The 15,037-nt window shown below is 41.7% G+C and overlaps 1 protein-coding gene across 3 annotated transcripts in view; it reads left to right on the top strand.

The window, feature by feature from the left end:
- igsf3 (immunoglobulin superfamily, member 3) overlaps window positions 1–13,017 on the top strand; it is a 141,586-nt gene extending 128,569 nt beyond the window's left edge. For all 3 annotated transcript variants that reach the window (XM_017469556.3, XM_017469555.3, XM_017469557.3), the window contains 3 exons: window positions 3,578–3,988; window positions 7,783–8,199; window positions 8,397–13,017. In XM_017469556.3, coding sequence (XP_017325045.1) covers window positions 3,578–3,988; window positions 7,783–8,199; window positions 8,397–8,647 — 1,079 coding nt within the window. In that variant the 3' untranslated portion in view covers window positions 8,648–13,017. The remainder of the gene's footprint in view (window positions 1–3,577; window positions 3,989–7,782; window positions 8,200–8,396) is intronic.
- The last annotated feature ends 2,020 nt before the right edge of the window (window positions 13,018–15,037 follow it).

The following is a 15,037-nucleotide window of genomic DNA, read 5'->3' as shown; positions in this document are numbered from 1 at the left end:
ATGATTGCTGCTTAAAACTGCGGTTTATATGCAAAGCACATATTCCCAGTGGAATAACTCTGCATATTTATGCCCCAAACAATCAGCTCTGAGGAGACGCACTCGGGTCCCACACAGACTTGATCCGATTAGCAATGCTATCTAGAAACTCTAAATGGACAGTACAGCTTATTGTGATCGGTTAGCGATAGCTCTCGAGTGATTTTAGTAATAGACATGAAATCTGATTTATGTGTTTTTGTTTTCTTAACGGATGTAATAACGAATACAAATCACAACTTTCTTTTTAAACAATAATCATATCATCAATAATCTCATAACTGGAAACATTGATCAGAAATGGCTACTGGACAGTGATTAGTTTCACGTCGATTCAGCTGTTAGAAATCTATCCTAATCCATTTTCATTATCCACAATTGTGTCCTAATGATTAGAAGGCTTTGTAGGAATAAGACCTTTCTTCAGAAACAACTCTGCCATTATCTTTAATAACTGGAGAGGTAGTGCTGGAACCACTGTCTGTCAGCAGAGTGGATAAATGGGTTACTTCATACTGTATTTGATTTGGGATGTAGGAAAAAAAAACATACCCCAGAGCTCACGAGTGCAAAACAACGTCCATAACTCTCTGTAAAAATGTCCTGCGTTGATGTGATAGGACCATATATTCCACAGTATGGATTTGATTTACATTATATTTTCATATGGCTGAGATATCCATCCAAAACAACTTACAATTCAGCTGTGCATTGAAGGTTAGGGGTCTTGCTCAAGGGCTCGACATTAGTAGCTTGGAGGTTCTGGGATTTGAGGTCTTCTGGTCAGTAACACATAGACCACTGAGGCATTACCTCTTATGCATCAGCTATTGAGGAAATAATGCACTGTAGTGATTTTACTGCACATACTCACTGTATCTAACCGTTTCAGTTAGCGTGTTCAGTACTTTTTTCCCGTGTCATCCCATTTTATTACACTTAACTTTATTTATGGACTTTAATATTGTGAATTCTTTATATTTCCAGATTTCTTGAGTTAATACTGACGTCTGGTGAAAATTTCATGCGAATAGCCTCATTGGAAATGTATTTACTGAAAACAAAAATGTTGACGTGTTCAATACTTATTTCCCCCGCCGTATATACTCTCTGCACGGTGTGCTAGCAGGAGAGTTACAGTGCCCTCCACTAATATTGGCACCCTTCGTACAGTTGCAATCGAAAGGATTTGACCCGCATTGCAAATCAGGTTTCTTGTAAAAATGTACAGATTTTCAGCTGTTTGCAATGAACAGATCAAACAAAAGCAATTGAAATAGTTCAACACGACGAATGCTTCAAGTGGTTTCCCCGAATTCAACTGAAAATGCAACTTGTAATGACTTCTCCAGTCTCAAAATGATTCAACCCCCTGAATAGAATCCCTCACAACAGCACAGATATGCAGAGCGGGTGTTGTCTCAAGCACACCTGATTCAACTAATCAAGGGCTTCATTAGTTCCACCAGGTGTGCTTGAGCTGGAACACATGAAATACCTGAACTGGATAGGGAAAGGGGTTAGGATATAAATATATTAAATACCTGGACGGGGAAGAGGAAGGAAGTTATCGACGGCTGCTAGCAGGTTGTGAAAAACCCTCGAGTGATTGAAAAAGACCTGCAGCAAGACTTGGTGGTAACAGACACTGAGGTTTCAGTGAGCACAGTAAGGAGCGTACTGAACGCTGAAGGTTTCCATGCCAGAACTCCAAGACGTTCACCACTACTGACCCAAAAGCACAAGAAAAGTCGCTCAAAATCATATGAATAAGCCACAGAAGTTTTGGGATTCCGTTCTGTGGAGAGATGAAAGACGACTGGAACTTTTCAGCACGATGGATCAGCGGTACGTCTGGAGGAAGAAGTAAGAACACTCTGTCCACAGTCGAGCATGGTGGGGGCTCTGTGATGCTCTGCGGCTGCTTTGCATCCTCTGGCACTGGAAACCTGCAAAAGTGCCGTCTAATATGAGCTTGCATGCTGAATTTGTGGCACAAACCCTACGCAAAGGGTGAGCAAAACGATTAGCAAAATGATTTCAACCCATCCTCTCTCTTTTAATTCAATAATATCAGCTGCACATTAAATTAGAAATGAGAAAACCTCAGGAGTCGCTTTGTTTAAGTGACAATCCAGTTTGGTAGCTTTTCCATTCTGGGACATTTTGCCAAATGACTGAAAGCTTAGCAGCTGTTTCCAGAGCACATTTCCCTGTGCAATGGCTATCATGCACATGAAACAGTGCTCATAATGAGGAACCAAGCAACAATGACTTCCTCCCACCCCCAAGAATGCTTTTACCATCTGAGAAACTCAGCAAGGCTTAGAGATATGTGCACAAATTGATTCAGCCTCATTATTCTGTGTGAGAAAGTAATACTACTGAGACCTGGTCTTTATTTTAGCCAGCTTTACAATTATAAGTTACATTCTTTGATTGGAACTGCAGTGCTAGTGTGCTGTTTTTATATATATATATGTATTTTATTTATACAATTTCAAAGTATGTGTTTGTATGTATATGTAATCCAATATGTATATACACACACTTGGATAGATTTATACCGCTTTTATTATTAATTATTCCATTTTATTTCAGCGGTTATTCATACGTCACCTTTTGGGCATCGCTTCTTGAGAATAGTGGCATAGACTGGAGGCTCTCCGTGAGTGGGAGTGAGATTCGGCTCAGAGTAAAGCTCATGCATGTGGGGAATTTATGTCTTGAGCAGCGTATGGTGATTTAGAGGGGACTTTGCTGAGGGCAGAGAGCTTGTCCTGTGTGTTAGAAGCTTGAGGAAGTGTGGTGCTGCTCTTGTGCTGTAAAGATACTGTAAGCTTTAGGCTAAAGCTCTGTCCATCACTGTAACTGTAGTCAAAGATGTGCTGCAGGGATTATGGCCCCAAAGTGTCAGTGGAAAATTGGATTTTTCGCAAAGAATCACTAAAGCATAAAAAAGAGAGAAAATGTTAAGTTTTGCAACTGTGCTAATCCCATCAATTTTGTGTGTGTTTGTGTGTGTGTGTGTGTGTGTGTGTGTGTGTGTGTGTGCTCATGGAGCCCCCATGCATTTAGTAGGAGACTGCTGACTTTGTGATGTAAGACCATATGCTTAGTGTGTATTTCGAAGGCTGCTTGGCCTGTATGTGCCAGTAGAACAGGATCTGCGCATGCAGACCATCTGCTCCTGCTTCCACTAAGTTTAAATTTGTGTCACGAATTTGGTGAATGTAGACGTTTAGGCACATGGGCTTCTCTGTGTGAACGTGAGTGTGCTGCTTGCTTAAGAATGTTATTTTATCCATGCTGCTGGCTTTTCGAAATCCTCTCACGGTGTGAAATAGCAGGCAGTGTCTGTGGCAGTCACACCTGACACGCCTGTACGTAATCCAATCCGAGCAGCGTAGAAGCCGGCAGGCCTGCTTTTCTTAAGAGCGTCCTCTGACATCTGACATCTTATTGCTTCTTCTAGAAGATCCTCTAGTGTCCTGTACATCTAATTCATGTTTTTAAACCTCCGTTTGCCTCTTTCCAGTGAGCAAGCTGCGCATGCAAAAGCTCAACCAGAGCCTGCAGTTTGTGGAAGACAGCCGCGTGCGCCTCAACTGCTCCGTTGCGTCCCAGACGAGTACCGAGTCCCAGCATGCCGTGCTGTGGTATGCGCGGAAGGGAGGGGCGACCGAGCCTGATGAGCTGCTGTTGAAGATCGAGCGTACTGGGGCGTTTGAGTACGGTGCGTACGCTGAGGAGGAGCGCCTGCGCAGCCGCGTGCAGTGCGAACGCCTCTCGCCCAGCCTCTACGGTCTCACGCTGCACCGCGCCGAGACCAGCGACTCCGGAACCTACTACTGTCTAGTGGAGGAGTGGCTCACTGATCCCGATGGAGTGTGGTACCGCCTGGCCCGTGACTCATCAGGCTTCACGCACGTAGTGATCAAGCAGCCAGGTAAGACTGATGGAGACACAGAAAGGCTTGTAGTTTTTTTTTATTTGTATTTTATTCGGCTAATGAATGGCAGGTTTCATGTTGGCATACATCCAGACGTCGAGACGGCCGTGCGGAGGCCACACACAACTGCTTCATTAGTGTACCGTAAAAGCTAGGAAATATTTTCCACATAGTATAACACTAATGAATGGGTGCTTTTCATGTTGGCATCCACCCAACCATAGGCCCGGCGCTTAAGGCTATCTTAGGGTGGCATTTGTCATACACAATCACTAGTGGGTTTGTGTTTCATTCCCAAGGGTTTCCATAGCCATCTGCCTCCCCTGGCACACACAGGATTAGAGAGAGTGTGGCCTGACATCATCCTTCCCCAGAGGCTGGTGTGGCGATCAGCCACACACACAGGCTGAATCATTCATCAGGGTGTGTGTGAGAAACCCCTCAAAGGCATACATGCATCAGCTGCCACAGGGAAACATCCCATCTGAGGCTCACACCCTTAAGGACACTCACCTGGTCTATTGAGTAGACAATACAGAGTAGACTTCCTGTAATGAGTAGGCAAGTTGTAAGCAGCACTCCCTGCTCCAGTACAAACCCTGAACAAACATGAGGATCCGTGCTACAAGCGCTCATACTTGTTATCCCACCCTCGCAGTGTTCAATATTCTGAACCCTGCCGTTCAGAGACACCTGCACAGATACAACAGGAGGAATTTTTAGCACCCTAGGGTCCCTAGATCTACTCTGCGCCCTTGAACTCATCTTTCGAGGTACCTTTTTTACCATCATCCACTGCCCTAAATGTCGTCCCCCCCCCCCCCCCCCCCCCCCACACACACACACACACAGATGAGATACGTCCTACATTACTGCCGACCCTTGTGCAGGGCACATCCATGCTGTTCCGGCCGTTCAAGTAAAACAGCATTTAGCATCTGCATAACCAAAACTTGGCAAGGACAAAGGGAATTGCATTAAAACACCACAGATGTACTTTCACACCACCACCACTTTTTAAAAATCTAGTTTATCCAGTGCCAGAGATATATGGCTATGGCTGTGCTAGGTCAGTGCTTTGTGCCAACAAAAACACTTAGCAAGTTCTATGATGACACACGCCTTTAGGGTCTGATGGCTACCATATTGAAGGTGAAATGTCAAATATTTCAAAACGCTCAAGCAGGGAAAGTGACCGTATTTATCGGGAGTTGTTCCAGGTGTTGACTCTTAGTTTTTAGTGCCTAGAAGAATGGAATATAATATTTTTGGGACATAAAGCAAATTAACCAATGTGGTGTTTATTAACACGTATAAAAAAAAAAAAACCTGTTTAACTACTTAAACAGTAGATTTGATTGAAATATCTTCGCTACTTGCAGTGACATAACGCATGCCAGACACCGTTATTATAGTTTTAAAAATGTTGCTAACCATGCTTTTAATGGTGCAGGAATAGTTTCAGTTTCGTTTTTATCTTCCGAAAAACCATTACTTTTAGTTTGTATTTAGATTTAGTATCGTTTTAGTGTTTAATTTCATGGTAATCATACTGAGGGGGAAAATAAATAAATAAATAAATAGATAAATTCAAAATTGGGGTCTGCCTTCTCCTAGCTATTACATTGAAGCAGAAAAAAATCAACTTTGTTATATCTGCAGCGTCATTACGTCATTTCCCCCTGTTTATCTATCTGTCTAATCTGTCCATCTATCCATCAATCTATCTGTCTAATCTATCGATCATCCACAAGCATTTATGATCAAACGATTTCCACAGGGCATAACAACAGTCCAAACCTTTCTCTTAATGTCCCTCTCTGACCAGCAATGCGAAAGAGTCTGCTGGGAAGCGCTTCTCTTCATCTTCAAAGCTACCCGTGGTCTCGCCGTCAAACGGCAGTAATCCGGCCTTGGGTTGTGAGGAAATAGTTGGACGTTACCAACTTGTGCACCGGAGGGGGGATTTTAGTATTTTTATCCGATTCATTACTACAAACTAACACTCGATTTCGAACACCGATAATGTTAGAAAATAAACTACTTCTATATATATTTCACTTGATCATGGTATAAATATTGGGGGTGGGGCTGTAATTTCTAGTTCTGATTAATAGTTTACTTGGAAACTCACATTTTTATTTTTAATTCAGTTAACGAGAGTGTTTTGTCACTGATTTCACTAGTTTTCGTTAACGACGATAGCTTTGGTGCCAGAGCGTGTTTCATTAAGTAATCGATAATGAAATTTGTTGCCAAGTATTTTTATTATGGTCTTTTATATACTTTGTTGATTTAGCTGTTGCAGTCCTAATCATTTTAATTCGTCATGTAGGACAACTGTAAAAATTGTAAAGCTAATTTTCATTGTCATATTTACGGTAGAGGCCAGCCGATAGTGGATTTTACGGATACCAATAACGAAGTTGGGCGGTACCTGCCAGTATCGATTAATCAATTAATAGTTTTTCAAATTGATACTGAATGAAAACGTGACACTCAAAGTAAAATGTTGCTGAACTTTATTAGAAAAATAAGCAGTACTGATTGTAGCATGAAAATGTACTGTACTTTTTTTTTTAATGAAATAAATATAGAAATATTCATATATATATATTAACTATTAATACAGATAAAAGTAAATAAAAGATATGCATCCAAACTGAAGCAAAAAGTAACACTCCAAATAACAAATAACATCCAAAATCAATCAAAAAACACTTCACATAGCACAACAAAATTTGTCAGGGATAGCTTTTATTTCGCCTCCAGAGGCCACTCTCGTACCGTATAATGACAGCAGACCCTTTAGAGCCGCTCCCGCAACCGGGAAAAACCATCGGTGTGGATTTTTGCCGATAACCGATAAATATATAATGTATACATAGTTTCTTAGATTGGTTTTATATGATGGAATTGCATGGGGACTATAGTGACAGTAAAGCCATGTTTGTATTGTCATGTACGAGGTTCCTCGGTTGTCCAGCTGACTCCTGATTCGCTGATGCTCTTACTCACAAATGAACAATAAGTCAAGAGTGTGTGAGCCCTTGCTCCACATTGGTACTTAATTTGATATTCTGCAACATAAATGTGTTTAGGAAGATTGTTGCAGCTTGCACTGTGTAACCTCCATTTCATCACCGTGCCTCAGGAAACACCTGAGGAATTTGTTTATGCGAGCAACATGTCATGGAGTTTCACATTTCCCTAATATACACCTAAATATGTGCTGAAAACTCGAACCTAATTTCCCCTGGGATAAAGGAAAGGTCTCATTAAATTGCATGGGTTCATGGCACGATGGGAAAGCATTCAGAATGGGTGTTAAAGACGCGTAGATAAAAAGGTCTCTCGGATTCTCGATCTTCTGCCTTGATCCCACATCTTTCTGCTTTATAGTTAAGAGATCTGAGAGGACTGTGAGCTCATGGAGAAAAAAAAAGTTTGGTGGTATTTTTAGTCTTAACACAGCTTTGATGCTATGAGTACGTGTTAATGCACTGTCTCATCGGGCGCAGGTGTAGTACATCGAACTAGACGGTTCTGACACCTTTAGGTGTCCGGTCCTGTATCAAATAACCTCTGCATCCATTTTAAATGATATTAGCATAATCCTTTTATAAGTACATGGCAACACATTTTTAATCAGTTATCAGCCTTCTCACAGCCTTGAAATATAGAAGAAGAAAAAAAAAACAGTCGGACTAGTACTTCTGTCTGTGAATATTTGAGGTCTGTCTTTTATTCCCTGAAGTTATTTTCCTTCTCCTCTTGTCTTTTCACAATAGCCGTCAAATTACAGGTGGAGGAGACCGAGTCGAACATCACAGTGTCGGAATACGGATCAGTCCGGTTGGGCTGCAGCATCCCCTCCCAGTCCTCCAAAGACTCTCGGTTCTCTGTGTCATGGTACGTGTCCCGCTCGGAGAGAGAAGGCGAGCGGGAGTGCGTGTTCTCTATCGGCCACGACGCCGTGTTCGGTAATGGGAACTGCAGTCCGATGGAGGAACCAGGCCACAACTCTCGACTGCAGTTTGAGCGTACTACCTCAGACGTCTACAGCCTGACCATTCAAAGGGCACGTCGAGGAGATGCAGGAAAATACTACTGTCACGTAGAGGAGTGGCTCCTGAACCCACGCAACGCCTGGTATCGCCTCACTACAAACAACTCTGGAGCTACCATCGTTAATGTTCTTGACAAAGGTACGCCAGTGATACTTGGGTGCTCCAGTAAGTTACAGCTCAGTCTACTTTTCTGTCTTATGTCTAATAAATATTGTTTTTGCCCCAGAGTCAAATCAAAATTTTATGAGCGTACTATTGACTCATTTCTAAAACAGGCTATTTTCTGTGTAATAAATAATGCCTTTGCTGACACTCATCTCCCTTACTTTCCACAGTTTCAACCCTGCAGTCAGTGGTGTGCTCCAACAACTCGCTTTTCTATTTCGTTTTCTTCTACCCGTTCCCCATCTTTGGCATCCTGCTCATCGCTGTTCTGCTGGTGCGCTACAAGAGCCGGAGTTCCAACAAGAATCAGGAAGGAAAGAACGGTGCGCCGTTGCTCTGGATCAAAGAGCCTCACCTGAGCTACTCACCCACCTGCCTGGACCCCCCTGCTCTCAGCCTCCACCCAGGCTCTGTCGAGTAAACTGGGCAGAAAGAATGCCCTCCCGTAATCATCCTCTCTCTCACTCTCTCTTTCTCTGGTTTTTTTTTTTCTTCCTTTTTTTTTTTTTTTTGCTATCTCTCCTGTTCCTCAGGAGCGCTGTGGGCTCCTGACTCAGCCCTGTTAATCCCTCCATATGGCTGACTCAACCCCTACTCAGTTGACGTGGTCATGGCTGCAGCGGCTGCCAGAGGAAAAGCCTAGACGTTTGGTTCGGTCGTTTATTTCAAGGAATTTCTTTGTATCGTTTTCACACTCCGCTATCTGGACTGATCATATTCTCTCATCGCCCTCACCTGAGCAGAAGTGCCTGTGTGTCTCAAAGCATTAGGTCTTTTTTTCCCCCCCAGACACACATGGTCTACAGCACCCTGGTCTGCAACTGGGATGAAGAACCTGTTCTGTAAAGGATTACATGTGAGTTTATTCTCTTTTTTGAACGTGTGGTATGAACCCCCCTTTTCTTTTTCTTTTTTTTCTTTTTTACACATTATGAAGGCTGGTTTCGTTCACCTGGCTCTAATTTCAGTAGACTGGCTGCTCACAGCGCTAGCCTGTAAACGTTTTCTGGCAGGAATAGTACACAGACAGAAAAGTGTCATTCCACCAGGTGATAAAATCTTGGAAAGGAAGGCGGTGATCTTGCATTCTTGACTAGGAGGAAGCCACAGAACCGATCTCAGACCCGTGTCTGTTTGAGCTGATAAAACAGAGGGGCGAGAGATGTGTCACCTCCCACTGAGTCTCATCCTCACTGCCAAAGACCCACTAACACTTGGCTGATTCTCAGTGCTGAAGACTAACAAACCGGTCCGTCTGCACAAACTATAACGACTTGACTAGTGTCCATGACTCCCATTCCTCTACATGAGAATACCAGAAAGAAGGACGCTACACAACGAGCTCGTCGAATTCCTGCTCTGACCTGTAGTTCCATCACTAGCGCACACTACGATGTGGTATGCTTTTTCTTTGTTCGACGTTTCCTCTCTGAACAATGGTAGAACTGGGAATTTCTACTTAAATTTCCCTAAAAATGACTCCAGACTGCTGGCCTCTGAGGTGTCTAAGCGATGTGTGCGTGTGCTGTAAGAAACATCGCAATGCTTCACCTCGTACTGTGAACACTTCACCCATCACCCATACACCTGTAGTACTAGGCTGAGTGGAGACCATTCTGATGGAGTCCAGGTAAGGCGTAGGACTTTAACATAACGAGACGGTTCCTCTCCACGTCTCCCCGGTTTTAAACTGCCTGTTATAAACAAGAGACTGTTTGAGAAATACACGGGACAATCCTAGTGCCAAGACATTTGTCATTGTTTTATCCGTGCCCTGTCTAAGTGGCCCAGAAGGACGGCAAAAGCCTCCAGGCTTCGAGATACTACAGTATGTAAATATGGCTTCCCAGCTCAAGCTAGGGGCTTATGAAATATGTAGGTTCAACGAGCTGTTTTCAACCGCTGAGACTTAGTCAATGAGATTCTTCAGTAAATATATATCAACTCGAAGATCTAGAAAATCACTATAAAACTCCAAGGTATATAAACTCGCTCCTCCAACTGCTTCTAAGGGATAGGATTTCCTTTATTACTGCATAAAGGTTCTTAAAACAACTATCTACGAAATAATCTTTTAAATGGAAATTCCATCAAACATATTTAGAGATTCTTCTGTTGTGTTAGAAGTGTGGGGTTTTGATATTCCAAAGTGCAGCGCATCACTACAGAGGGAGCGTAAATACACCTCCCTTGGGTATGCTGCTTTGCTTATTAGGGTGCATAAGGCAACAATGAATTTATACCTTTTCTTGCCAAGGCAGTGAAATTTAATTACACTTCACTACACTGAACGTCTGTTAGGTCAAGGTTTGTTTAAAACCCATTTCTGGAAGCAAATTGACAACAATCGAACGCTGAAAGTCTGTGGGAGGTGTATTTTTATTTTATTTTTTAATGTTCTTTATGCCCCTGGAGTTCACATTAAAAATGTATTCCCTTCATTTATAATCCCAGCAAATGAGTCTACATGTGCAGGCAGAATGTGCCTTTTATCTCTTTTAAGATGTTTAATTCAACCTGAAGTAATGTTTGCTACTACCAGAGGTGTTGCCAAAGATGTGACAAGAACAGGCGCAGCTCATGTCCTCCCAAAATGTCTGGTAGTCCCTGTGACCGACACGAATCCTATCTATATGTACTGATTGTGACTACTGTTGTAGTTGAACCTTCACTGCTGCATATCCTCCTAAAAGTAACACTTGCAGTTAAAGAGTTCTCATCCAGTTAGTCCTGCCACTTTGGCTAGCTAGCATGCTAATCATGTACTGTAATGTTAGCTAGCTATTACTCAAAAGACCCGGTTACAGCAGCAATCTACTACTGATGTGGTGGTGTTTTTTATTATTATTATTATTTGTGTGTTTTTCTTTCTGCTTGACTTAACATTTAGGGCTTTAAAAATCTTTCAAAGGTTTCCGTACACTGTATTAACGGTATCGTAGGAATGCAGAGTTTAGTTTTGGTTTTTTTCCCCTCGTGATCGAGATATCCGCACCAGGCTTTTGGAACTGAACGTAATGAAACCAACCTAGCTGTCGAGTTAGCAAAGTAAAGTAGTCATACATTTCACAAAGGACTAGACCACTGCCCTCGATACAGGTGGAATGTTTATTACAGCACAATAAATCTGCTATAGCTGTTATATGGATATGAACAATACAGTACAATTTATAGAAAGGTCTTGATGACGGTCTTCATTTTTTCTTTGCTTCTTTGTAAAGCCTCGAAATATTTTTATCTCCCTCCTGCGTGTTCCCTGGAATTACCGTATCCGGAGCTGCTCCTGGTTAGTACACTGCCAAAATTTTGCCACTGAAGTCAATATATCACAGATTAAAGCTGGACCGCTTTAAGAAAGACACATATTTTTTAGTCCGATAATGACGTACGAGTTACACTTGAGAAGTTTTTTTTCTTTTTCTCTATTAATTCTTAATGTGTTTTTAGCCACGTCCTTTTTCGTGAGGTCTGAAACCCGAGGAGTTTCGCACAGCACGCGTTAACTATTGAAAGCTAGATGCAGTTCAGCAAGTTCACGTCCCTCTCGAGACAAACGAGAACCTCAAATGCAGCGATTTGATTCGTCCTCTCCGGCCCAGCGTCAGGCACTCGCGCGCGATCACGCAGACCATCTGTACCCCAGCGATCTTCACTGTAAATGCACACAAACATACGATACACAGACGTACGATAACGATCCGCTCGACGTTTTGTGCTTGTCTTGTTTTTATTTATTGAAATGTACTGTAAAACATTTAGTTTAGACTGTGTGAACTTCGGCAGTTTGCATAGATAGCCTTTTTGCGTGGACTTTTTGGACAATAAAGCCTCCGTGGCAGAGGGTATTATGGGAGGTGCTTTGTGAGCGTGTGGGCTGCGAGCGATCATCCACACGAAGCCGTCAGCTCGTATTATTTCTCTTTAAAATCGTGTCAAAGTGTATAGTGCATGATGGAGGAGGAGGACGAGGAGGCATTTTGATGTTTTGAACTCTTGAGCATTGTATTTCGTGACATCATGCCAGTCTGTTGTCACCCTCTCCATCTCCTGCATGTTGTACGAGCGTTATAAATTGGTTCCTGGAGGTTTTTCCGCCCTGTGGGAGCTCATTTCTCCTCGGTAACCTGAGGGAAAATCGCCTGTAATGATTGATTTTTTATTTTTTTATTTTTTTTCCCGGTCTCTAAAATAATTCCGTGTTTACTTCACACTTTGCAGGCTATATATGAAACGTTGTACGAGTAACAGCTGCGGTTTTCTGCAGACAGTGTTTATTTGCGCAAAATTTGCAATACGATGATGTTGCCTGCGTGGACGAGTGTGGATGAGCGTGGATGTGTACTTGCCATAGGCTGCTCTCGTTGCAGGAGATGGAGGATGTGGCACTGCTGTGCGATGTTGCAGTGCTGACGCCATTCGAGCTATAGAGATTTCCTCTAAACTAGTGTTTTTTGTAGTTCAGCGTAACTAGCGGACCCATAACACCCTCGCAGTGTTGTAGATGTGTTCTGAGGGCTGCATGTCATGGCTGTGTACTGACTCCAGATTAGCTGTGGAATTTGAAAAATAATACATTGTGGTGATGTGTTCAATTCAGCCAGTGATGCTTTTTCAAGTGCTGTGTTTTTATTATCATTATTATTATTATTATTATTATTATTATTATTATTATTATTATTATTATTTTGTAATTATACAAATGCACTGATGTTAAAAAGATCATAGCCTTTTTATGCTTTGTGTTTTGTTGTAATATGTTTTCTTTTGGTAGTTTATATATATATATATATATATATATATATATATATATATATATATATATATATATATATATATATAACTGTAGCAGTGAATCATGAAAAGGCACTGTTCTGTCAGTTTACTGCAATAAAAGCATTCAGTGCACAGTGTTTTGAAATGTGTTCATGTAGCTTTGTTAAAAACATCATTTAGCCCTGCTTCTTGCGAGCTGATCCAGCTGAAGAGGCAAAACACCCATGGTAAGCTCACTAAATGACACTATATCAGTGCATACGCCATGAGGATTACGACACACACTATCAGCACGTAGGTCTCTAACGCCGAATGATCCGTGCAGCACCTTTATCTTAATGTGCCCACTACGCACCCATGTGCCCTGAAGAAAATAGGAATAAGGTGTTGGGTGGGAGCTGATTAAAGGTGAGAATGAGGTGTGACACACTCATTTGGATCTGACTGATGTGCCGCGGACCAGGTGGAGAAGAGAAATATTAAGGAGGGGGATGAATCCTACAGTACCTGCTGCTGTTTGCTCCTGCTGGCCTGTAAGTCTGTAAGTAGAGGTCTTTTTAGAGGTCTTTGTTCCATGAGTTTGAGTTTGACGTTGTGTTTATGCTGTATATCTACAATGCCAGTTAAATGTTTTTGAACAACCAATATTTTGGATTTTTGGATTTAAATGACCACATGACCTACAATGTAAAGCGCTCAGAGTGATGAGAAAAGCGCTATATAAATAAAAGGTATTATTATCATCATTATTATTATTATTATTATTATTGTTGTTGTTGTTATCATTACTATTATTATTGTTGTTATTGTTATTATTATTATTATTATTACTATCATTATTATTATTCTCATTATTATTATTGTTGTTATTATCATTATTATTAGTAGTACTAGTAGTATTATCATTATCATTATTATTATTTTCGTTTTATTATTATTATTATTATTATTATTATTATTGTTTTTATTTTAAGCACTCAAAAATGTAAAGCTCTAACCATGAAACAGGTATAACTGAATCGAGAAATGTTTATTAGTAAGTGTTTAATGAACTGAGAAATCCATTGAATTGACACACACTCCACACATTTATATTTTACAGTTAATATCGTGCCATTTGGATCTGAGAGTGATCACTTCATAAGTTCCACAAAGATGTAGCTTTCCTCATTTTCAGACCTGGGCACGTTTGCTGCGGTCCGAATCCGAGTGCGATTGTTCAGAGCGCCCCCTGCAGCGTCGAACACTCGATTCAATCGAACCCTGGTGCATTTGCGTTCATCTTACGTCTTCACAAACGCACACAAAGAACACAAGGCGACTCACTGTATTTTTTTATTATTATTATTTTATTTTATTTTGGTGATATTATGCGCAGACCTCTTCTGCGTCCCACAGAATCCCGTGTCGCTCATGGTACACCTGTGCTGTGGAAACTAACCATATCATCATCATCGGCTAAAACGTGCGCGGGTTACTTTACTTCCCGAACGAGTGCGGACCCGAGCACGAGTTGCGTTCACGTTGACGGGAATAACGGCTCAGTTCCAGTGCAACCGAACTCGCACCTCCTCCTACACTAGGGTACTAGGGTTCGGGACCAGGGTGCGCTCCTAGGTCCGCATGACAGCTTTCACATGACCAATTTTTCATGCAAATTGTGCCGTTTCAGATTAAACTGGCAGTGTGAAAGCCATCTTGGTTGTTATACGGTATCCTTTTGTCTGTTCTGTGGCAATAGTAGTGGGGAATCGAGAATAAACCATGACAGGGCATGTTCTAAGAAAATAAACAAACACCGGAGGGTCATTACAGTAACGGTTGATTGATTATAAATGCATGTCCTGAATTGTTGTATTTTTCTTACACTTACACAACCGTTTTGTTTTTCATTAAAGAATAACATGCTGTAGTCTTTATCCGTTTATTGTTACAATTATTGTTGTGGAAGGCCAACAAAACGAGTCGGGTCCTGCCGTCACTTGCGTTATACGGCCATGAAGTCACCCCCTCACCTTTTTCAGTCTCTTTACCGTAA

Source organism: Ictalurus punctatus, chromosome 6 (genome assembly GCF_001660625.3).
Source record: "Ictalurus punctatus breed USDA103 chromosome 6, Coco_2.0, whole genome shotgun sequence".
Lineage (NCBI taxonomy): Eukaryota > Metazoa > Chordata > Actinopteri > Siluriformes > Ictaluridae > Ictalurus > Ictalurus punctatus.
Note: the sequence above shows the minus strand (reverse complement) of the source record. Positions and strands in the feature narration are given on the sequence as shown.